The following is a 24,514-nucleotide window of genomic DNA, read 5'->3' as shown; positions in this document are numbered from 1 at the left end:
GCTGTGTGATTGTATTCCTATTTTCAGTGTTAGTGGCTGTGGTAGATTAGATTTCTGTTTCCAGCCCAACACTCCCTCCCTGGTACAGAATCATACTTATCAACCCTTGCACATTGGTATCATGGTGGGTAGAGTGGCTTCCTGGCCCCATTGACTTTGGGTGAAGCTGTGTGATTTGCTTTGCCCAGTGGAATACCGTAGACCCAATGGGAGAGGGGTTTTAACTGTGTCTATACAGTTTGGCTCATCCTCTTGCTCTCACGTGACCTGTCATGAGAAGAACATGCTGTGTGTAGCAAAACACCCAAGGAGACACAAGCAAACACATGGAGTTGACCTCAACCCAATCCAGTAGAGCCACAATGACTCACAGACACATAAAAAATAACATAAATATTTGTTGTCGAAAGCCACTGAGATTTTGAAGTTGTTTGTCACGCAGCAAAAACTGACTAATACAGGAGACTATTAGTAAACGTACTCAACTTACCATTGTCTACTGAATTGCCATTTCCAGTGTTTAGCATTTACTTGAATGCGTGAAATAATGTTTTCCCTGCAGTACCACTTGATGAAAAAAGTATTTGTCCTTGTAAAATCTGGATGCAAATCCAGCAGGTCTCTTCTTCCCATCTTGTCTTGCATCCTTTTTCTTCCTTTTTTTTTTTTTTTAATTTTTGGTCAGTTCCCTTTCATAGGAGAGAGAAAGAAAACCTGCCCAGAGGACTCCCCACCCAATCTACCCAAGACCTGTTAGTCTCCATAAGGGCATCTTTTGTTAGAGGCAACATTTTCCTCACTGGCTCTGAGACTCAGTGTCTTCCAAGAGAACATACATGGGAGGAATAAAGTGCTGGAGATGCCTCAGCTTTTAAGAGACTTCACACCTTTTCTTAAATAGGATTCCATTCACTTTGAGCTAACTCTAAGTTACCGTGTGTCTTCAGAAAGATTCGCAGAGTTCAGATTAATTTGTAAGACTGGTATGCTGAAGGCTCAATGAGAACTTAAATTTTTTTTCAGCATTAAAGTTCTTAATGCAAGAAGCAAGTTAGCAAATCGGCAGTCATCTTTACAGAGCTTCTTTCCACCTAATCCAGTGTAGACAGCATAGATACACCCAGATTACCTGTAAGCAGGTGAGTAAGTATTGTCATTCAAAGACCTTGCAAGCCTGGGTTGTACAGCAGGCCCATGGAGAAGTGGAACAGTGGATGGTAGTGGTTAAGAACAAGGGCTCTGGAGTCAGAAGAAGGTGGGTTCAAATCCCAGCTCCATATTTTCCCAGAGATATGACCCAGACAAGTGACCCAACCTCTCTGAACCTCAGTTTCTTCTTCTGGGAGAAGCAGGTATATAATGGGGATAATAACAGTTCCTACCTTATAGTGTTGTAAAGAAGGATTAAATAACACATGTTAAATAAAATAATGCATGTTAAGATACAGAAAACAAACTTGTGATACCAAAGGGGAAAAGAAAGGGAGGAGGGACAAATTAGGGGTGTAGGATTAACAGATACAAAATAAAATAGAGAAGCAACACAGATATTCTGTATAGCACAGGGAACTGTACCCATTATATTGTAATAACCTATAATGGAATATATCTGCAAAAACACTGGATCACTATACTGTATACCTGAAACTAACACAATATTGTAAATCAACCATCCTTCAATTTAAAAAGAAAAACAAAAATAATAATACAGGTTAAGTACATAGCACATAGTAGGCAGTCAATTAACATAGCCATATAGGTAGCAGCGCTAATGACCTGCTTTCTCAGTTTTTCTGTATCTTTGGTTAAGCCGTCAATAGCTCACCTTTGTCATCATTAGGGCTGCTCAGGATCCACCGGCTTCCTGTGTAGACGACATCTGTCACTGTGCTCATCCAGGTGGAAGGCAGTGCCCTACCCACCACTGTACAAGCTGGTGAGCATCAGCTACTCCCACCACTTCCTTGCAGCTTGAGGACACGCACAAGCCCTGGGCTTGGCCAGTCAGGTATTCCTGCCTGAGACCAAGCAAGCAGCACAAACCACAGGGAGGTATTAAAATTCATCCACAATAGCAGCGTTTCAGCAGAGGTTTAAACAGTGTGATGACAGCAGCGGCGGTTTCTGGGAGCAGTGGGGCCCAGCTTCGGGGTTTCCAGCATCAGCATCAGAGATGTTCCCCTGCAGCATCCCAAACAGACATCCTTGCAGGGCACCTCGTTCTGGCCTGCCTCACTTTCTGCCCATCACCTGAGCTGGGCTCTCAGGTCCCTCACATGCTCCAGTCAATCAATTCCTGTTCTGGTTCAACTGGCCAGCAGTTTCTGTTGCTTGTAATCAATGAACTCTAATTGATACACTCCCAAAGAGGGAAGCTCTGATGGGCTCTATTGTCATTGACCCATAGTGAGGACTCCAGTTTGGCAGAATTGGGAGCCACATCAGCGTAGAAGTCATTGCTTTAGACTCAGCCTTTGCACTTAGCTAAAAAGCCAGCTCAGGGGCTTCCCTGGTGGCGCAGTGGTTGAGAGTCCGCCTGCCAATGCAGGGGACACGGGTTCGTGCCCCGGTCCGGGAGGATCCCACATGCTACGGAGCGGCTGGGCCCGTGAGCCATGGCCGCTGAGCTTGCGCGTCCAGAGCCTGTGCTCCGCAACGGGAGAGGCCACAACAGTGAGAGGCCTGCATACCGCAAAAATAAAATAATAAAATTATTTTTTTTAAAAAAAGCCAGCTCAGATGGTTTCAGTCTAATAGTGCAACGCTTGGCACCTTTAAGCAGAAAGATGCCCCTACCACCACCATGGGAATTCTCCTTCCTTCTGAGAACCTAATGGGTACCAATGCTTCAGGGCTGGCCTTTGACTTCATTATAGAACGGGAACTTCTTAAAGGAAAAATGTCCAACAATTTTTTTTTCCATAAAACATTACAAACATACAGCAAAGTTGAAAAAAAATGTTTGGTGATCACCCACATTCTTTCCACAAAGATTCTGTCATTAACATGTTACTCTTTTGGCTTTATCATATATCTCATTACGATATTTTTAATTGAAAAGCTAATACATGCAGAGTGGAAAAATTCAAACATTCCAACATGGTATATGATGAAAAATTATTCTCCTTTCCACATCAGATCCCCAACTAACTTCCCAAAAGCAATCACGTGTTTACATATGCTTATACGTATAGTTTTTGTTTCTTCTTTTTCCTGATTTCCTTTTAACGGCCCCTTACTCAACTTACCATCTTGTCGTTTGCCTTTCTTTTTTCTTTCATTTAACAATATATCTTTCATTCAGGATCCATTCATAAAAGCTTATTAAGCACCTACTCTGCTGTACCAGACACTTTTTCCATAAACCAGGCACCCTGAATGGGTGGAGTAGTTCTGCTCTCCTCCCTCAGGGCCAAAAATTCAGAAATCATCCCATGTCACCTCATGTGAAACTAGTTCATTCTTTTTTTTTTTTTTTTTTGGCTGCATTGGGTCTTCGTTGCTGCGCAAGGGCTTTCTCTAGTTGTGGCAGGGGCTCTAGCAGGGGCTACACTTCGTTGCCGTATGCAGGCTTCTCACTGCAGCGGCTTCTCTCGTTATGGAGCACAGGCTCTATGTGCATGGACTTCAGTAGTTGTGGCACACAGGCTCAGTAGTTGTGGCTCGTGGGCTGTAGAGCTCAGGCTCAGTAGTTGTGGTGCACGGGCTTAGTTGCTTCATGGCATGTGGGATCTTCCCAGACCAGAGCTCGAACCTGTGTCCCCTGCATTGGCAGGCGGATTCTTAACCACCGTGCTGCACCACCAAGGAAGTCCGAAACGAGTTCTTTTTTTTTTCTTAATAAATTTATTTATTTAATTTTGGCTGTGTTGGGTCTTCGTTGCTGCACGCGGACTTTCTCTAGTTGTGGTGAGCCGGGGGCTACTCTTCCTTGTGGTGCACAGGCTTCTCATTGCGGTGGCTTCTTTTGCTGCAGAGCACGGGCTCTAGGTGCGCAGGCTTCAGTAGTTGTGGCTCACGGGCTCTAGAGTGCAGGCTCAGTAGTTGTGGTACACAGGCTTAGTTGCTCCGCGGCATGTGGGATCTTCCCAGACCAGGGCTTGAACCCATATCCCTTGCATTGGCAGGTGGACTCTTAACCACTGCGCCACCAGGAAAGTCCAAAACTAGTTTATTCTTAAAGGGACTTTTAAACCAGGGTTTAAATGCCTATAAGACCCAGGTGACAACAGAAATGTATGAAGGTATCTGCAACACAAAACAATAAACATTTGGAATCCCTGGAGGTCCAGTGGTTAGGACTCTGTGCTTCTACTGCAGGGGGCATGGGTTCGATCCCTGGTCAGGGAATTAAGATCCCGCATGCTGCATGGCAAGGCCAAAAAAAAAAAAAAAAATTATGATGTAACAATAAACGTTTGACCACCAGGTGTGCAGGAGATCAGAAGTTGGAACTAAAATGTATTAGTTCTGGGAATTCTTGGGTATTTTCTCTGCTATAAATGAAACTCAGCTATTCCACATTTGGTTGGTTGGTTGGTTTCTTCCTTTTGCTCGGCCCCTTGCCCTCTATTCTGTATCTTTTACACACCTCATGGTTTCTACTTCCGTAGGGTTTTCGCTTCCTCCTGACTTTAGGTGAGGGGAGGTCCTCTCTGGCCTTTCTCTATGGCTCGCCCACATATTTCCAGCACTCTGTTGGTTACAAGGAACAGAAAACACACTAAAACTAGCAGAAGTAAGAAGACTTCCTGGACAGATACTAGGTAGTTTCCAAAATCGAAGAAAGAAACACAGGGTTCAGGGCTGCTCCCCGGACCTTGAGACCTAAACCAGGGAGATGGTTGTGTGTAGCGTCTTTTTTCATGATCGTGCTCTTCACTACTGGCCTTTGCTTGTTCTTATTCTTTCCTCCTAAGGTTGGTTTTGTAAACTTGCTAGAAAGTTATGGGCACAGTTGGCAACCCCAACTTAACATCAGCCCAATGCAGCAAATCCAGAGGGTAGTCCTTCTGTCTCTGCTTTTGGACATAAACACGCCAGGAATGGTGTGCCCAGCGCCAGAGCACATCTGTGGTCAGGCAGACACAGTGGGTTAGGCTGAGCCCATCCTGGTCAGTGGCCCACTCATCTGGCCATCAGTGGCTTTCCATAAGTGGCACCCCTACCAGAACTAGTTCCCCAAAGGAAGGAGGGTAGCATGGTTACACAAAACCATGAATATTCATTGCCAAGGCCCTGAGCCTCGGACCCCTCTGCTAACTACCTCCTTCTCTGCGCATTTTCCAGACTTTCCTTGGGGATCCACTCCACCCCCTCTTTCAGCCTATATGCTTCAAATGGGGCTAACACACCCCTTTCATGAGGGGAGGGCACGTATCCCATGCTTGGCCAATCACAGTACCCTGTGACCTTGGTCAAAGTTATAAGTCCAAAAGCAAGGGTTAGCAAGTTTATTCTATAAAGCAACAGAAAGAGTTGCTGGTTTCAAGAGAAATAATTGATAGTAAATATTTATCATCTCTGTTGTAGCTACTCAGTTCTGTAGTTCTAGCACAAAAGTAGCCATGGATAACATATAAATGCATGATGCTCTGTTCCAATAAAGCCTTATTTACAGAAATAGGCAAGTGGGCCAGATTTGGTCCACAGGCCATAGTTTGCCAAATCCTGGTCCAAAGGATGGGTATATCTATCACCCAAACCAGTCAGGCACAATGTACGTATTCAATAAAATATAGAATAATGGTTATTACATTTTAATTAGTTTTTAAAGTTATTATAGTATAAGGGTAGTAGGTAGATGGCAGCCAATAATAATAACTAATAAACTTGATTCTTTACTATTTGTCAATCCCTTTACATATATTTCCATTTTAATACTCAGAAAAACCATTTGGGGTAGGTAGAATTATTATCCTCATCTTACAGATGAGGAAACTGAGGCTCGAGGAGGTTAAGAGACTTGTTCAAAATCACACATCTCTAAAGAGCTGGACTCTGGTGAGATAATACATGTAGAATATGTTCTAAAATGCTACTCAGCACACGGTGAGCCTCTGTGAATACTCACTCTTCTCATTGTCATCGTCATAGTCATCACTACCACCACTGTTGCTGCGTCTCAGGTTAGGAGAGGTTGAGTAACCTTCCCAAGCCAGGCCTAGGATCTGCCTCTGGATGTGTCCAAGTTTAAAAGGGAGAGAGGGGAAAGGAGAAATAGGAAATGGTTTAATTATACCCTTCTTGCTATACAAAGCCTTTGCATCTACTCCCTACCCATGTCCTGTCTCCAGCACTCTGCCCACCTCCAGCCAGACCGAGGTTCCTCAAAAGTGCCACAGCTGGTCTTTGCACAAGCTATTCCCTCTGCCTGGGACCCTTCTCACCTCATTTCTCTGTCTGCCCCAGACCTGCTCTTCCTACACCTCTGGGGTTATGAATCTGCCTCTTGCAGGAAGCTTTCCCTGATCACTGTGTGAGTCTTTCTTTTCTTTTCTTTTCTTTTTTAATACAGCATGTGTGTGTCTTTATCACACTGTATTGTAACTGTTTACTTATTTTTCCTCTTGATTACTCTGTGACTTCCTTGAAGGCTTACTGTTGCATTCCTAGAGGTTAGTATCATACCTCACACCCAGATAGAACCCAGTTAATGTTTGTAAACAAGTGAATGGTTCTGGAACAAGCCCTGGTAGAATATGTCAGTCAGGGAGACTGTATGCCGTAGATATGGAACACGAAAAGAACCTGAAAATGCCAGTTGGTCTGGGAGATTTCAGTGTCACCAGAAAAGGATTGGAAACTCATTTTTCTCAGGAGTAGGTAAGACAACTGACCAGCTCAGGCCTGCCACACCCAGCCGCACATATCTAGAAGCTTAGAATTCCTATTCTTGGATAACATTCCTCTACAGTTCAGGAACTTCCAAATCTGTAAGTGTTAGCAGGTGAATTGGAGGCTGTTTTCACTATAAAGGTCCTGATCCACATTGTTGCTTGTACAGTATCCTCTTCCAGTAATTCATCTCATCATTTCAAATTCTAATCTATGAAGGGAAGGGGCTGCAGTGGGGGAGGAGAAGGGAAAGAAGAGGAAGAACTGAGGGTCTGTATCGTGGTTATTTCCATTTTCAATTAAGACTGTGCCCTAGTGAGTTTTTAACTAGCTTTTTTTTTTTAATTTTAAAAGTTAATATGCTGATGGGAATATAAATTAATATGGCCACATTGGGATAGAGTTTGGCATTTCCTAGTTAATTTGAACGTAAGCATATGCTCCAATCCAGGCATTCCTCCCACACTGCATTTCTCAAACTTACCATGCGTGAGAATCACTAAGGGATCTTGTTAAAATGCAGATCCTAGGCTTAGAGAAACTTACACATGTGAATCAGGAAAGCTATGCAAGAATGTTCATAGCTACGTTGCTCATAATTACAAATTGGAGACCACCCACTGGCAATGAAGGTGTAGATGAAGTGTGATATAGTCACAGGGTAACGATGAATGAACCACAGCTGCCTGCAGCAACGTGTTGACTCTCACAGGCTTAAAGGAGCAAGTGAAGGAAAATTAGTCATACTGTTCAACAAGTGGCAACACTAAGCAACATAGTTAGGTGACAAAACTATTTTTAAATAATTATTACACAAAATTAGCAATCCTGGAAGAAGGTGGCAGAAAGAAGGAGAAGCTGATGGATAGGAATATGTGAAGGGCTTCTTTAGTACTAAGAATGTTCTGTATCTTACGGTGCTGATGGTTACTCAGGTGTTGTTCCTTAAATTGCACGTTTATGTTTTATACATTCTTGTATGTGTGCCAAATTTTCAAACTTAAAAGACTGTAAAAAGGTATATAGCAAGATGTCCGTCACTCAGACAACTGCATCACAAATACTGCTGTCCTGTCCCCAGAGCTAACTCATGTTACCAGCAACCTGGTCTCCTCTGCATTCACAAGTTTGTGTGTGTATGTGTGTAGATGTATATATGTTAAATTTGATATAGAGAGATACTGTTACATATATGTGTTTACATACATATATACACATACACACAACAACATTACTTGTGTCTTCTGTCCTTTGAATATTTCACCTAATACATCCTGAAAATATTCCATCAGTGCACAGAGAAATACATTATTCTTTTTATAGTCATAAAGAATTTATTCTATTTTATGATAGAACCATAATTTAGTAATTTTAATGATTAATTTTTAACCATAAAGTAGTATGTGAACACACTCCCTATTTTTAAAAAATGTTACTAAGGATAATGTTCTCTTACGCATACCTGTGGAAATTTTAGGTTCTCCAATCCTTCCCCTCTGAATCTACTCCCTGCCGCCACCTTGCTTAACTCATAGCCAGTGTGCATCCTGCCAGGACTTTTGTCCTCTGGATTTTCATTTTCACCACTGAAAACATATATGGACTTGAATATGTGTTTATGTCTATGTAGAACTTACTTTTCCTCTTCAATGCAGTATAGCTGGAGCTCTAGCCATCCCTATAAACATAAAACTGGCTGATTACTTTCATTTGCTGCCTGGTATGGCTAAACCACAGTTGAATCTAACCATTCCCCTATTGTTGTACACTTAGGTTGTTTCTCAAGTTGTTTGCGATGACAGTAGTGTTGCAACAAACATCCCTGGACTTGTCCCCTTGTGCACATGTGCAAGCATTTCTCTATAGGAGATGGAAAGCTGAACTGATAAACCATTAGGAGGGCATATCTAAAGACTGATTGCCAGATTGCCCTCCAAAGTGGCTATAACCGTTCACACTCCCACTAGCAATGCATTAGAAGACTAATCTCCCTTCACTCTTAGTAAAAGTAGATGTTATCAGCAGTCTTAATTTTTATTGAGCTGATAGGCGAAAGAAAGGAGGACTTTATGGTGAATATTCATTCCCTTGTAGTTAGTGATGCTGAACGCCTCTTATAAGTTTGTTGCCCAGAATCTGCATTTAACACGATCCCCAGGTCATTCTTCTGCACATTAAAGTTTGAGAAGCACTGGAGTCAGAATCTTAACAAGGTCCCCAGTGACGCCCATGCACAGTGTGAGGAGTGCAGTGGGGGAGGAGTAGCTGGATCATAGCATATGCTCACTTTTACTAATATGTGTGGGGTTGTGTTTATCTTTTCTATTCAGACAGGATATAAAACAGTGCTTCGATGTATTTTTAACTTGCACTTCTTTAATCATAAGTGAGCTTGGACTTTTTTTTTCAAATTCTTACAGGCATATTTTTCTTCTCTGGAAACCAGGTAGTCACTGAATCTTCTTACTTTGCTTCAAACACACGAAAGCTGATCTCCTGGGGGCTTTTGCTGTTATGGTTTTCTCTCCCTTGGAACGTTCTCTCCCTGGTTCTTCCCAGGGCTGCCTATAATATTCAGGTTTTAGCTCAAAGGTCACTTCTAGCGAAACTCAGGTACCGCCCCTACTACCACTCTTCATCTCGCCACCCCGTTTCACCTTGACCGTGGCCCCCACCCCTATCTGAAATGACCTGCACAGTCGTTCTTTCCTTCCTTCTCTGACTGCCCTGCTGGATCTTGTGTGTCTTGCCTATCTCTCCATACCCAGCACCTGGAACAGAGCCAGGCAACAGTCTAGACTCAAATTATCGTCAGATGAACAAATAAATGAACTCTCGGCAGATGAAGAAATGAGATTTGCTCCTGTCTAGCTTTACGCCCCACTGGGGCATCGCTTTTACCTGGATAAACATTTCTTGATTCATTCCTGTATCCACAGCGGAAAATACTAGGTGGTAACAACAGAGGTCGAGTGAGGCAGCTTTAGGAGAGCACGACCCAAGCAAGGCGCTCAGCCCCACGGGAAGCCCAGGACAATCAGAGAGACAATTATGTTTTTACCTATTTCTCTTAAAAAAGAAAGCAATTACTTGACCAATATTAAATAATATTATAGTGCTCATTTAGTATATATAGAGAAACTGGTATAAAGGCATGGAAGTCTGCAACTCAGAAGGGTTGGGTAATGCCAGTACAGGCTTGTGTGCTTCCAATTTATTCCCACATAAAACAGAATATCTGTCCCAAGTTCATTGGAACCACCAATTCTTCTGTTTTTTTTTTTTTTGGCTCTGCCGCACAGCTTGTGGGATCTTAGTTCCCCAACCAGGGATCGAACCTGGGTCCTCAGCAGTGAAAGCGCCAAATCCTAACCACTGGACCACCAGGGAATTCCCGGAACCACCAATTCTAGATGAGCATCAGCTATTTTTACAGATAACTGTAACTCTTACCCTACTCTTATACATAACATTTACAGAGTGCTGCCTCTGTAGTAGACATTGTTCCATGTACTTTCTATATATGTATTCATTCATCCTCACAACCACCCTGGCTGTATTAGCATCGCCATTTTATTGAAGAGAAAACTGGGGCACAAGGCAGCTTTCTCAAGGTCACATGGTAAAAGAGCCAGGATTCTCACCCAGGCTGGCCCCAGTCCATGTGCTTCGTAATGACATGATACTGCCTCTGGAATCTTTGTAATGCTTTGTAAGATGTCGAATGACCGGGAGAATCTTCTGTATAATTCAGAGGTACACTTCACCTCTTGGCAAAATACTTAAGTTATGAAAGTTACAAATATACTCCGTTTTTCTTTTACAAAGGGACAAGCGTTGAAAACTTATTGACTTTCTTTTTGAAGAAAGGGAACTACCTAACAACCATTAAAAAAAAAATCAGGATACAGGTGATATACATATAAAGAATGAGAAAATGCTTTCCAAGAGAAACATGCCATGGAGTGAGTATTTGAAATGCATGTTTGGCCATGATTCCCTTGTTAGGTGATTTTGTTGCTGAAAATAATGAAAAGTTGTCACCTGTAAAGACCTCTATCTGCGTGTTTAAATTTGGCAACAGAATTTCCTAATCTGTTTAAACATCTTCCAAATAAAGAGCTTCAGTGGGTTTGAAATCCAGTTGTTAACGATATAGTTCAGGGTTTCCCTAGGGCTTCCCTGGTGGCACAGTGGTTGAGAGTCCGCCTGCCAATGCAGGGGACACGGGTTCGTGCCCCGGTCCGGGAAGAAGATCCCGTATGCCGCGGAGAGGCTGGGCCCGTGAGCCATGGCCGCTGAGCCTGCGCGTCCAGAGCCTGTGCTCTGCAACAGGAGAGACCACAACAGTGAGAGGCCCGCGTACCGCGAAGAAAAAAAAAAAAAAAAAGATATAGTTTAACCTCTTCAGGTTAATTTGTAGAAGCCCCAGGTTGATTATCAGGGGAAATGAAAATCTACCAGCTGGATTTTCAAAGAAAATAGTCAATTTTCAAAGAAAATAGTCAATTTGTGTAACTGGCGAATGGGATTAAAAAGGGAGAATCATGATTTAAGCATAGCCAATGATACTTTGTTTTTTTCTATATATCCTGTGAGGTTTTTTTTTTCTCTTCAGTTTTTCAGTGATAACCCTTGAAATCAAGTCATTAAACCAAACATGGTAATAAACTTAATTTAGGACCATAACATTGAATGGATGTATTGTAAAATACTAAAACAGTGCCTTCAAAAAAGGAAGCAAGTTTTAATCTGTTGCTGTCATTATATTTGTAGAAAATATTGATAATTTACTTTGCTTTTTGTTGAAATATATTCAAGGAAAATGCAATCAAAACCGTAGTGAAATATCATTGTATGTCAATTTGATTGGCAAAAATTAAGACATCTGACAATACGGAGTGTGGTAAAGGATCTGACTCCACGGTACCTCTTACCTTGCTGAGGGAAGTGTAGACTGGTGCCTCCACTGTGGCATCATGTCTTACATAGTCACTTACAATCCAACCAATGTATACATTCATTTAAGAAACTGACACTTTTTAGAAAGATCATAGCTGCACTATTCACGTGGCAAAGACAGGGAAACAACCCAAGTGCCCATCAACAGGATGGCAGATGAACCAACTGTGATATTTTCACACCATGGAATATTACACATCAGTCAAACTGGTTGAACAACAGTGATAATTTGGATGATCTTAGCAATATAATAAATGCGGGGGAGGAGTAATTACTGGAAGATTACATACCCTTTTCATGAAGTTCTTTAAAAATTAAAATTTAAGGAATACATGTAGGTGCAAAAAAGACTTGCTAAGAAAAAAAAAAACAAAGGAATGAAGAATGAAGGGTTTAGGTGGATGGCTATTAAATTCGAGGAGGGGATGAAGGGGGATAGATGAGAAATGCAGGTTATGGTTAAGGTCCTAGCTTGGGTCAGTGAGTTCCCTGGTATTAATTATATCTTAATAAGCCAAGCAACAAACAACCAACCAGACAAATACAGGTCAGAAACAGATCAGGGATGACAACGGGTCTTGTACCAAAGATTGGTTAATCCAGTTGTGTGCACCTGAGCTGAAGAAATTATTTCTATCCATAGCAAATACAAACACAGGTACACACCTCAAGTAGTAAAAAGCGGGTATCAGATGCCTCCCAACCTCCCGGCTGGGTGCTTTTCCTTCATCAACTTCCCCAGAGGCAACCATTGGCTCCTAGAGATCCTTCTGAGACATTCCAAAAGGTCACACGATAAACAGAAGCACACACGTATGTTTTGAAATGGCTTTACATATACGTGTACCTAGACACATATACACACAGACCAAAGAAAACTTCAAAAGTTGCTTTTTAAAAATTTATCTCGAAAATTTAACCTTGAGTGACTTCACCTGGCTTTACACAAACACCCCCTGCAATCAATTCACAACTTGAAAATCAACGGGAAGTTTGAGGAAAACAGCTCCTTTTTAAAGAAATATAAAAATGCTCTTCTTGCAGACAGTCCCCTAGGGTTTGTCAAGGGTAACCTCACAGAAGGTGAATTACAGGACGCTGCGAAACCCCACAGGGCCGGAGCAAGCCACGGCAGAAAAGCTCACCGCGGCGATGTTAGAAATACGAATTCCCAGTCCCCGCCCCACGGATTCAGAGCTGAACACGGGTCTTTTTTAACCAAGGCCCCCACGTGACTCTCAGGTTCGGGCAAGCTTGGGGCACAGCCCCGCCTTAAGTAACTCCCCAATGGAAGAAAGTAAACATCTGGGGCTTGTAGGTGGCTTTCTTGCTCCCTGTTGGATGTCGTTTACCTGGTGCAAGGAGGGGTCCCCTTGGGTCTCATCAAGGGCCCAGCCAGTCTGAGCACGAACGCCAATTAGCTCAACCCCCCGAGGACCACGCCTCAGTCGCCTGCTGGGCGGGGCCCGCGCCCCTGTCGGCCCCAGGCCTCTTTCCTCCGTGTGGTCTCAGACCCCGGGCGCCAGAGTCCGGGGGCCGGGGGAGAGATGCTGCATGGAAACAGAGATGCCTGGGCTCCGCCGCCTGAAGCCAAAACTTCCGGAATCTGCATTTTTAACCAACTCTTCCAGGACCAGTAAGTTCACCCTGCCGTTGGAGACGCACTAGCCTCATTTAAATTTTAAATTCGAATATGCAGCCACGAGTGGAGGTCGTGCTTCTCAACCTTGGCTGCCCTTCAGAATAACCTGGGGAAGCTTTTTAAAATATATATACACCAATGCCCAGGTTTCAGTCCAGACCAATTAAGCCAGAATCGAAAAGCGCGGCCTCTGCGGCAGGAGCCGCAAAGGCATCACCTGGGAGCTCGTTAGAAATACAGACGCTCAGGCCCCACCCCAGACCCACTGAGTCAGAATCTGCATTTTAACGAGATCCCCAGTGATTCGCGCGCACATTAAATTGGAGGGGAGCCGTGCTTATAAAATTTTAATGGGCAAACGAATCACCTGGGGATCTCGTTAAAATGCAGATACGGTTTCTCAAACTTAAATGTGCATGCGAATCACCTGGGGAGCTTGTTAAAATGCAGATTCTGATTCAGCGAGTCTGGGGTGGAGCCCGAGAGTCTGCATTTCTAACGAGCTTCCCAGGTGGTGCGGGCTTCCCGGGTGTGGACCGCGCTTCCCCTGGAGTCCCGAGGTCTTGGCTCCGGGCCAATCAGCCGTCAGGGCTCTTGATAAATCGCCCTGTTCGGCTGAGGAGCAGAATTGCCGGGACATGCGCGCTCCGGCCGAGGGAGGGGGTAATTTCCGAACTCCGGGAATTGGTTGTGTGAGGCTGGCCGCTCGTAGGGACTCGCCAGAGCCCTGGTCCTCACGCCATGTCGCGGCGCAAGCAGGCCAGGCCCCAGCATCTCGGCTCCGAGGAGCCGCAGCCTGAGCGCCAGGAGTTCGCCGAGGCGGCCCCGGAGGTGCTGGGGGAGCCGGGTGAGTAGTGCTGCGGACGTCCGGCCCGGGGGGCTGGAGGCAGTTTCTCGGACGTTCCCCAGAGCCGCGCGGGTGCGAGGTCCCGGCTACCGGGCGTGGAAGGGTGGGTGAAGCTTCCAACCCGAGTTCTGGGTCTCGGGCCTTGCTGACCCCACCTTGGTAAGTTACACCCCCACACACACACACACACACACCTCGTAAATTCACCCTCCTCGGGTAAATTACGTCGCTCCCCGAGGGGATTCCTGCATCCACTCCCCCTCCCCCCAAGCGCTGTGAAATGACGGTTCATATCCCGAACACGTTGGAAGGATGCTCTGAGACCCCTTTGGAGGCTGTCTTCGGGGTGCGCCGGCACCCGGGTGCCCGACCTCCTTGGCGCTGGGCTGGAGCTGAGCGCCTGGAAGCTGGGCGCTCCGAGACCCGCGCCCCAGGCGTTTTCTTGAGGGATGGGGGGAGATGTCTGTAAAATGTCTGAGCTTCTGCCGGGACCTGGGGCTAGGTGCTGGAGAGACACAGCAACGAACAAGGAGGATAGAATTCCGACCCTCCTGGAGCTTATGGCCCAGTGGAGGCGAGAAAGATGGCACGTGAGATAAAGCGGCGGAGCGTGAGGTGTGTTAGCGCGGAGCGCCGGGGAAAACCTCAAGCTGGGAGGGGGTTGTCCCGGGAAGGCCTCTCTGTGGAGGGCAGCCTCGAGTAACACTCTGGAGGTTGTGAGGGAGCGAGCGGTGGAGATGGCCGAGGGAAGAGCACTCAGGCAGAGGGAACAGCACGTGCAGAGGCCTCGGGCGTCAGCGAGGCTGGAGCTTGGAGGCGCGTCCGATTGAGGTTTTGAGAAGTGGCGGGAGCCCCGGGCTCCGATAAGGACTTTGACTTCTACTGTGAGCGAAGTGGAGCCACGTTGGGGGCGGGGAGCGAGCAGGGTGCCGCGGTGGGATCTAACAGGCTCACCCCGGCTGCCACCGGGCTAGAGGGGGTCCGGGAGAAGCCTAGGGACCCCGGCCTACCCTAGGCCCCCGGGTCAGTATTTCTCACCCGGTGGGCCTTGGAGACTCTGCTTCTGAAGAGCCTGCAAGTAGGGAGCTTCGAGAACTCGCCGAATTCTCAGGCTCCCACCACCCCCTGCGCTGCTGTAATCTCAGGGGTGGGGTGGAGTCGGGGACTCTGCATTTCTAAGGCGCTTCCCCTTCTGATTATCTTGCACTCAGGTAAGACAATGTAGGTTCTTACTTGACGGTCCCTCTACCCGCCACCTTCCCTCCCGCCCGGGGGTCGCTGCTGCCTTTTGCTTAGCAAGGGGGTAGTGAGAGGAGTTTTAGCAGAACTTTCTTCTCTTCTCTCCCTTCCGAGCATTTTCCTGGCTCGGAACGGGAGAGGGGGATCTAGTCTCTTCTGCCAGAAGGATCAGACTTCCAGCAGCAGGTCTGTCTGGTGGGCTTTGCTACGCTCCCGAGGAGGTGGTGGAGGAAAGCAGAAGCTTAAAGTCACTCCTAAGCTAATAGTTCGGCATCACGCTTTAGTTTTAAATACAGTCCTAAAAATAAAACCAAAGAAGACCAACCCTTTAGATAAATAGCTAATTAAACAAAATGTTTCAAGAAACTCTTAACATTGCCTTTGGAGGGAACTGGGTAGCTGGGGAGTGGGGTTGGAGACTTTTCACAGTAACTTTTGGATTATACCTATTAAGGCTCTATTACCTATTCCAATAAACAAAGTTTCTTTAAAGAAAAAAAAAAACCTAAAGCTTGGCTGGATGGAACTCCTATAACCAAAATATCCTGTCTTTGTGCGCAAGGTCTAGAGTGGCGATAGGTGGGTGGAACCGGAGTGGGGTTCCACCCTAACCCTAGGGTGGGGTTCCTGCGGTGGGAGCGAGGCTTCTCCTGATCCTCTGTAAAAGAATTGGAGAGGTATTGGGGATGTTGAGTCTTTGGGGGAAGCGATTATAAAAGACAATTCCTGAGTAAACCCGGGCTGTTCAAAGTGAGTGCCATGGGCTGCTTTTTCTTCCTGCAGACAGCGCTTGGAGGGCACCTCCTGGAGCCTTGCCCTGTGTTTGGAGGGGTTGGGGAGGGTGCTGTGTGTTGTGCAGCACTGTGGGTGCCAGGGCACCCCAACACCAGCCGCCGCTGGGGGGAAAAGCAGCCATGCAACTGATGTTCCCCCTCCATGCGTTTTAGGTCTGTTATGATGCTGAGTTAGAAGCCCGCCTTTTTTTTTTTTTTTTAAGGTTGGGCCACTCTTAATTTGCAGATGGCTTTGCAACTCACCTAGCTTTTGGAGGAGACAGAACAGAGCAGGTCAGTTGGTAGACTTCAATCATAAGAGGGGCAGGATAACAGCCTTACCAAAGGAACATCACCAAAGGGTTAAAATGGCCGCTGTGCTAAACTGAGTTCTGTCAGATGTGGCCCCAACCCCATCTTTCAGACTAGAAGGGCCTCTGCCCTTTCTCAGGAGAGTAGGCTTCTGACCTTCCTTGCTTTCCTGGATGCTTAAAATTGAAGGAGGAAGGCGCCTTTAGAAGCTCTGCATGCCTCTGCCATAGTGACCCTTTATAGCCTTGGGCACAGTTTTCTGATAGCTTTAACCCATCCATCTCCCTTCTACCTTCAAGCCCTCAAACTTGCATTGCTCAGTGTTTTCCACTCCCTGAGAATCCGGTGGCTCGTGTGTGTACACATCAGTGAATAAAACCAGTTACGTTTATATAGTGCTGACTTATGTATAAGGTTCTTTTACGTATATACATTAAAGAACTTAACCTTCATCTAAACCTGTGAGATGGGGGCCATAATCCTCACTTTACAGATGTGGAAACTGAGGAACAGGGAAGTTGAGTAACTTACTCGGTCACACAGCCAGTAAAGGATAGAATTGAAATTTGGAACTTATCACCTGGCTTCCCAGTCAGTTTGCTAAATCATTGTGCTTTACAGCCTCTCACTTGGATTTCAGCTTTTCAGTCTTCCTTGGTTTCTGTGGGATTAAAAACCCTCAATAGTTTAATGGCTTTCTTTAACATGTGAATTGCTGAACAATGCTAGGTTTTGTGTCTTCCTCTGAGGGGCAGAGCGATGGACTTCACATCTGGCGAGTGTGGGTTCTAATTGGCTGAAACCATCTAGCCCTGCGGCCTTGAGCAGCATCTCTTCCGAGCCGGTATCTCTTCTGGAAGAGCAGAAATTCTCAAAATGTGGTCCCCAGACCAACAGCATCAGCCGGGAGCTTGTTAGAAATGAAGCATTGCCAGCCCCACTCCAGACCTACTGAGTCAGGAACTGCAGAGGCGGAGCCCAAGCCACCTGTACCTTAACAAGCCCTCCAGGTGATTGTGATGCACAGGTTTTTTGAGTAGTGCTGGCTTGGAGTTACACTTCTGCCACTTTAATGAGCATAGGCGTCACCTGGGGATCTCGTTAAAGTGCAGATTCTGTAGGCCTGGGACCTGAGGTTCTGCATTTCTAACAAGCTCTCAGGTCACGCTGATGTTAGTGCTCTGAGGACCACCGTTTGAGTAGCAAAGGCTTAAAGAGCAGTATGAGGATATCACTTGGAGTGCTTTAAAAATGCAGGTTCCTGGGTCCACCCCCAGTTAAGTCTGGATGAGGCTTTGGAAACTACATTTAAGCCGCAATTCAGGTGATTCTGATGTGGGTGTGGAGGCCGTCCTGTGCATCATAGGATGTTTAGCAACGTCCCTGGCCTCTGCCCACTAGATGCCACTGGCGCAAACGTGTGCACATGATCATGACAATCAAAAACGTCCCCAGGTATTGCAGAATGGCCCCCAGCTGAAAGCTATGGGACTAGGTCAGTTGTTCAGACCCTGTTAAGGGGCTTCAAGCACCACAGCTACTTGGATGTGATAGCTGCAGTCCTTTACCTGAAGCCCTGTAATAGCATTGACTCAGTGGAGGCCGGGCGCTGTACCAAGAATTTACATTGTTCATCTCAACTCTGAGGCAGGTCAGTGATACCTTTTTACAGATAACCTTTCTGAGCCTCAGTTTACTTAAGTTGCCCATAGTCACACAGCTAGCACGTGGCTAAGCAAACCCTATGCTTGGAACTGAAGCCCTTATCAGTGTGTTCTACAGCTTCTCATGGTAAGAAGGTTTACCTTAACAAACCTAGCAAGAAAGATGGAATCCACCTTCTATAACTGGGGCCAAAAGTCCCTGACCTTGGCCTGTAATTCATAAACTAGTTAATATATTCTTTAAGACTTAAGATTGTGCTCCGCAACGGGAGAGGCCACAACAGTGAGAGGCCTGTGTACCGCAAAAAAAAAAAAAAAAAAAAAAACCTTAAGATATTGACAGCACCTCTTTTTACTTTGGTCTTAAATCTACTTGGAGAGAAATCACTTTACAATCTTCTAGGAGTACTTAGGCTTTGTTATAGAAATTTTTAAACCTGCATATTAGATTGAACCCTATGAAATTATCCGATCATTTTGGCCCACAGAAACAGCAGTTTCACCTAGCTTAGCCTTACTAACAGAGAGAATGATACAGTGAACTTCGTGGACTAGATGCTCAGTTTCAACAACTAGTTACAGTGGCCAATCTTGTTTCTTCTGTGCAGCCATTTCCCTCCCTGGATTATTTTGAAGCACATCAGACATATACAATTTATAAACAGCCATTTGTAAACTATTAGAATGCTTTTTAAAACTTTAATTTCATCTTCACACCTTTATTAAAAAAAATTCCCTTATCAAACTTTCAGTTAGTGTTTGCACTTCCCATGGTCTTAAATGGCTTTTACAATATGTTTAAATCGGGATCCAAAAAGGTCCTGATACTACAGACCATCTCAAATCTTTTAGTCTCTGATTTTTCTTTCTCCTCCTCCATCTTTCAAGTTGAAACAGTGGCATTTTGTCCTGGAAAGCAGTGGCACTTGAAGTGTGGTCTGTGACCTGTTACTGAGTTAGGTCAAAATAAATTCGGAAGTGGAGAGTAAGCACTTAAAGACAGCTCGACATCCACCTTTCTGTCATATCTAATAATGTTTGGGCTTTTGTCTTATTCCACTTTTCTCATAATTTGTCTTTATTTTATAAAAAATACTGGTCTGGGCTTCCCTGGTGGCGCAGTGGTTGAGAGTCCGCCTGCCGATGCAGGGGACACGGGTTCATGCCGCGGTCCGGGAAGATCCCACGTGCCGCGGGGCGGCTGGGCCCGTGAGCCATGGCCGCTGAGCCTGCGCGTCCGGAGCCTGTGCTCCACAACGGGAGAGGCCACAGCAGTGAGGGGCCCGTGTACAGCAACAACAAAAAAAAATACTGGTCTGACGGATTGGAAATTATTCTATGTACCAGGTCTTCTCCACATTGTTCGAGAAGCACTGCTGCAAAGTTTTGCAGTCTGGATCTTGGCAGTTGGGTCCCTGTCACGATACCGTGTTCCTTTGTCCCCGGTACTTCCTGGAAATTGGTAAAGAGGAAGAGGATTGTTAAGACCAGAGTGTGCATGGCTTCTAACTTGTGATGTTTGGGGTTTTGTTTCTGTTTTTTTTGTGGGGTGTGGGGGGTGGTAGGTGAAATAAGCCCAAACCTGCTATAACACTTACCGTGGTGCTCATATTTGAGAAATTAAGTAACACTTCTTATTGTCTCAATTTCAGCTTCAGAACTAGATAATGATGTTCCAAAACCAACTTGTCCCTCCGCTGATAGCAGTGATACCCAGAAAGCCCCTGTCACAGCTCTTCCCTCTGAGTCAAAGGAACAAACAGCAACCCTTGGGGAGAGGACCTTCAACTGCTGCTATCCAGGTAAGAGTAAACTCGAGGCGCTGAACCCTTCTCTGTACGGGGCTCGGTCACAGGAGCTTAGCATCCGTTCGCTCACTGACTCAGCACGTGACTTGCCAGAATTTCAGATTCCTGGTAGCTTTCCTCTTTGAGGTTATTTATATTAAGGGAACCTGTTTTTCTTTTCTAGGTTGCCGCTTCAAAACTGTTCATGGCATGAAAGATTTGGACCGCCATCTAAGAATCCACACTGGTAGGTATCCATTCATTTGTTCAAAACTTGAGTGTTAAAAAAACCCAAGGATGTGGATATGAACGAAGTGCTGGGCGTATAGTGGCAAGCAGGACAGAAACAGTCTCTCTGCCTCATGAAACTTAGTCTAGTGGGAGGGTCTGGAACCTAAAAAGTCACGAAGGCAATAATGGTAACTAACAGGCAAGGGGAAAAGTACCAGGACTGTAGTAGGGGATTTGATCCAGGCTGGTCATGACAGGCTTTTTGGAGGAAGAGACTCTCAAGTTAAACTATGAGAGATGGCTAAGGGACTTGCCAGGCGGTCCAGTGGTTAAGACTCTGTGCTTCCACTGCAGGGGGTGCAGGTTCGATCCCTGGTCCAGGAATTAGATCCTGCGTGCTGCATGGTGAAAAGAAAAAAGAGAAAAACAAAGATGGCTGAGTAACCAGATGAGGAGAAGGAAGGGTTCCAGGCAGAGGGAACCACGGTGCAAAGGCTTGGAGGGAACAGAAGCAGGATGGGTGTGAGGTGAAGTTGGGGAGGCGGGTAGAGGCAGGGGAGGGGGACACAGAGGCCCTGTGGCCATAGGAACCTTAGATAAGAGCAGTGAAGTTGCTTCTCGAAGGTGCCTTCAGAGCAACCAGCTGCTAAGAATACAGAGAAACCATACGTGCTGGAGCAAAGGAACGTGTGATCACGAACCAGGTTCTGCACACTGCGTACGGCCTGTTATCGTGTCCATTTGTCTAACTGTTATCTGTGGCTGCTTTGTTACCGATAATGTAACAGTAAGCCCATTACGTATTAACAATTTTATGAAAAATAACTTTTCTTGCCCTACAGTGGGGTTATTGAGTAGTTGCTGGGGATTGCATGTTGCACAAAGCCTAAGATGTATTAGACTCTCTGGTTCTTTCCATAAACTTTGCCAACCTCTGGTCTCTAGTGTAGACTCTATAGTAGCCTGTATGAGTTGGGATACTGATGTCTTTGCTCTCAGAGAAACCAAACTAAGTGACTGAAACACAATCAGATTTATTTCTCTCAAGTACAATTTAAGAAGTAAATAGTCCACAGCTGGTGGAATAGCTGGCAGCCTAAACATACAGCTTCGTCTCCTGGTCCAAGGCAGCTGCTCTAGAACTCAGTCTCTCAACCAGTGGAAAAAAGAAGCAGGAGGAAGGGCTCACAGCATGCCTCCCCTCAGGTCATGCCCCAGAAGCAGCATCCCCTGTGACTTAGCGGTATAATGAGCAGACTCAGTCGTGGCCACATCAGGCACGAAGGGGGGCTGGAAAAGGGCTTCAAGAAGGGCAGCCATACGCCCAGCTAAAACCCTGAAGCTCCATCATTAAGAAGACAGCTTTCTGGACAACCAGTCTATACTGGAAATGGGCATCGTGCTATGGAAACTAGAGAACAAAGGGTCAGCTTTGCCTGGGAAGGGTGGATCGTGAAAGGCCTCCTAGTGAAGCCTTGAAAGGCAAGGCTGCCAGGATGATGCCGGTGAGAGCATGCAGACTGTGGGAGCCATTTGAACAAAGATGACCCCCGCTTCCTCCCCAGCAGGGTGGCCTGGCTAGGCAACTTCAAAGTGGGTGACTCTGCCCTGAGGATAACTGAGCAATCCTCCATTGGGGCGGTGCTACTGCCATCTAGTGGGTGGGGGCCAGAGGTGCTGCCGAAATCCTGCAATGCACAGGACAGGCCCTACAAAGAACTGTCAGGCCCCAATGTCAACAGCACCAGGTGGACCTAGAGAGCTAGGCAGGGGCTGGATTGATGTTTTATCGAGGTGATACAGAGCATGATGGGGATACAGAAAGTATAAGGCAAGGCCCTGTCCTTGGTGGGGTTCACTGAGTCAGGGATGCATATGTAGGGCAGACCCGTGCTTCTCTGGTAGGTATACACTTGAGCTGCTTCTCTGGATCCAAGGCAATTGCTCTACTTCTCTGAATCTCTTACCCAGTGGAAGATAGGAGTGGGGCCTGGGGGGCTCACAGCATCTTTCCCTCTGGGCATGACCCAGAAGTAGTATCCCTTGTGACTCATGGAATAGTGAGTAAGCAACTAAAGGTTGCATAAAAGCAAAGTATTTCAGTCCTGTGACAGTCCAGGCATGGTGGCCGGGCCCCATGGCTTCAGGGACTCGGTCTCTTCTTTTGTTGCTTTGATATCCCAGTGATGTAGCTCTCATTGGTGTGGTCTGAGATGGCTTACTGCACCTTAAAGGCACATCCTACAAGTTACACACATCATTTGAATTGACGCCCATTTGGCCAGAACTTAGTCACATGGCCACTCTTAGCTGTGGAAGTGAGGGCCGGGAGCTTGAAATCTTCAATCTGTGTGGCAAGTGCCCAGCTACAAAGAGAAGGTTCTATTACCAAGAAAAAGAACTTATATAGACCCAATGCCATGTCTGACCCAGCTGTTAGTGGGAGGCAAGGATGGCAGTGTATGTGTGGCTGATCACTTAGGGACCTTGGCCAAATGGGTAGAACATTGATTTCCCAGCCACTGCTTGAGATCTTTTACGCTTCAAAACTGAAGATCCCCAAAGAGTTTTTTTTTATCGACAGTTACTGCATTAAAAGTTAGAACGAAAACTTTAAAACATTATTCATTTAAAAATAACAGTAGACGACTTCCCTGATGGTCCAGTGGTTAAGGCTCCACGCTTCCAGTGCAGGGAGTGCGGGTTCAATCCCTGGTCAGGGAACTAAGATCCCACATGCTGTACCACGTGGCCAAAAAAAAAGTAAATTTTTTTAAAAAAACAGTAAGCTCATTATATATAAACACTTCTATGAAAAGTAACTATTTTCCAAAACTGTGATAAGTAACATTGTATACACATTTGCACACCTGTCTTAATAGCTGGATTCTCATCCCTCTATTTGAGTATACAGTCTATTGCCATGTGTTCCTTTGGAGGATATGAAGAAAATCTGGCCTCTCATATAATGTAATTGGAAATGGAGGAGGTTTTTTTGGTTTTGTTTTGTTTTGTTTTGCGGTACGCGGGCCTCTCACTGTTGTGGCCTCTCCCGTTGCGGAGCACAGGCTCTGGACGCGCAGGCTCAGCGGCCGTGGCTCACAGGCCCAGCCGCTCCGCGGCATGTGGGATCTTCCCGGACCGGGGCACGAACCCGTGTCCCCTGCATCGAACCCGTGTCCCCTGCATCAAACCCATGTCCCCTGCATCGGCAGGCGGACTCTCAACCACTGCGCCACCAGGGAAGCCCTGGAGGAGTATTTTGATAACCTTTTCAGATAATACTACACCAAAATACAACAAATGATAGTTCGTTAAAGACTAGTTGCTGTATAGAATTTGCAGTCATATCCATAAATTTTTCAAACTGTTAAGTTGAAATCCATTCATTAGTTTGTTTTCCACTTTGAATGGCTCCTACCCAGGCTTGATTTGACAGTCATACACTGGACGTCTGGGAAAATGTAGGTTTTACTAACTTTTATAATTGTTCCAAATGTTGACCCATTTCATTGTAACATAGGAGAAAATCACATTTAATATTACCAATCTCATCAGAAGTATCTAAGAACTAGGATGCTGCGGGCCCAGGGTAATGGGGATATATGTTCTGAAATCCGAACTTTTCTTTTAGAATCCAAAAGTTAACCTCACAGTATCATCAGTAACGTTCCTTGACACGACAGTCTCAGTTAGTTCATATTTTAGAAAACATCTGCCAAATACCAAATCTGAAAATAATCATGGTTTTTCAGTTCTTTCAAGTCAAAATGGTGCAGCATAAGAAAAGCACCCAGTTTTCAGTGCAGTCGTCCCACAAGCGCTTGTTCTGAAGCCAACTAGCATAGTTTGGTTTACAGCAGACTTTTTTAAAAATATAATTGACATTTTTAATAGGGAAATTTACCATTCAGATTTCAAATGTACTAAATAAGTTAAATATTAAAGTATATGACTTACTGGCAAATATAGGAGGACAAATTTATGGGGGGAGATAGACGGGCAAAAACAATTAGCAAAGACCACAAAGAAGGCAGATTAAATATGACTAAAGTTAAAGCTTACAATAAGATACGATTAAGGAGTTAAGACAAATGTCCTACAAGAAATGTGCAACGTGGGGCAGAGTTCATCTTCAGAACACACAGGATGCCTACAAATCAAAGATCACTCCAACGGAAAAGGATTTGAACAAGCAGTCACTTAAGACGTAGAAGTGC

The 24,514-nt window shown here is 45.4% G+C and overlaps 1 protein-coding gene across 2 annotated transcripts in view; it reads left to right on the top strand.

Annotated features, from left to right (window-relative positions):
• ZFP64 (ZFP64 zinc finger protein) overlaps positions 1 to 24,514 on the top strand; it is a 79,575-nt gene that overhangs the window by 44,969 nt on the left and 10,092 nt on the right. For both annotated transcript variants that reach the window (XM_060285022.2, XM_030839121.3), the window contains exons 6-7: positions 19,929 to 20,078; positions 20,248 to 20,310. In XM_060285022.2, coding sequence (XP_060141005.1) covers positions 19,929 to 20,078; positions 20,248 to 20,310 — 213 coding nt within the window. The remainder of the gene's footprint in view (positions 1 to 19,928; positions 20,079 to 20,247; positions 20,311 to 24,514) is intronic.

Source organism: Globicephala melas, chromosome 15 (genome assembly GCF_963455315.2).
Source record: "Globicephala melas chromosome 15, mGloMel1.2, whole genome shotgun sequence".
NCBI lineage: Eukaryota > Metazoa > Chordata > Mammalia > Artiodactyla > Delphinidae > Globicephala > Globicephala melas.
Note: the sequence above shows the minus strand (reverse complement) of the source record. Positions and strands in the feature narration are given on the sequence as shown.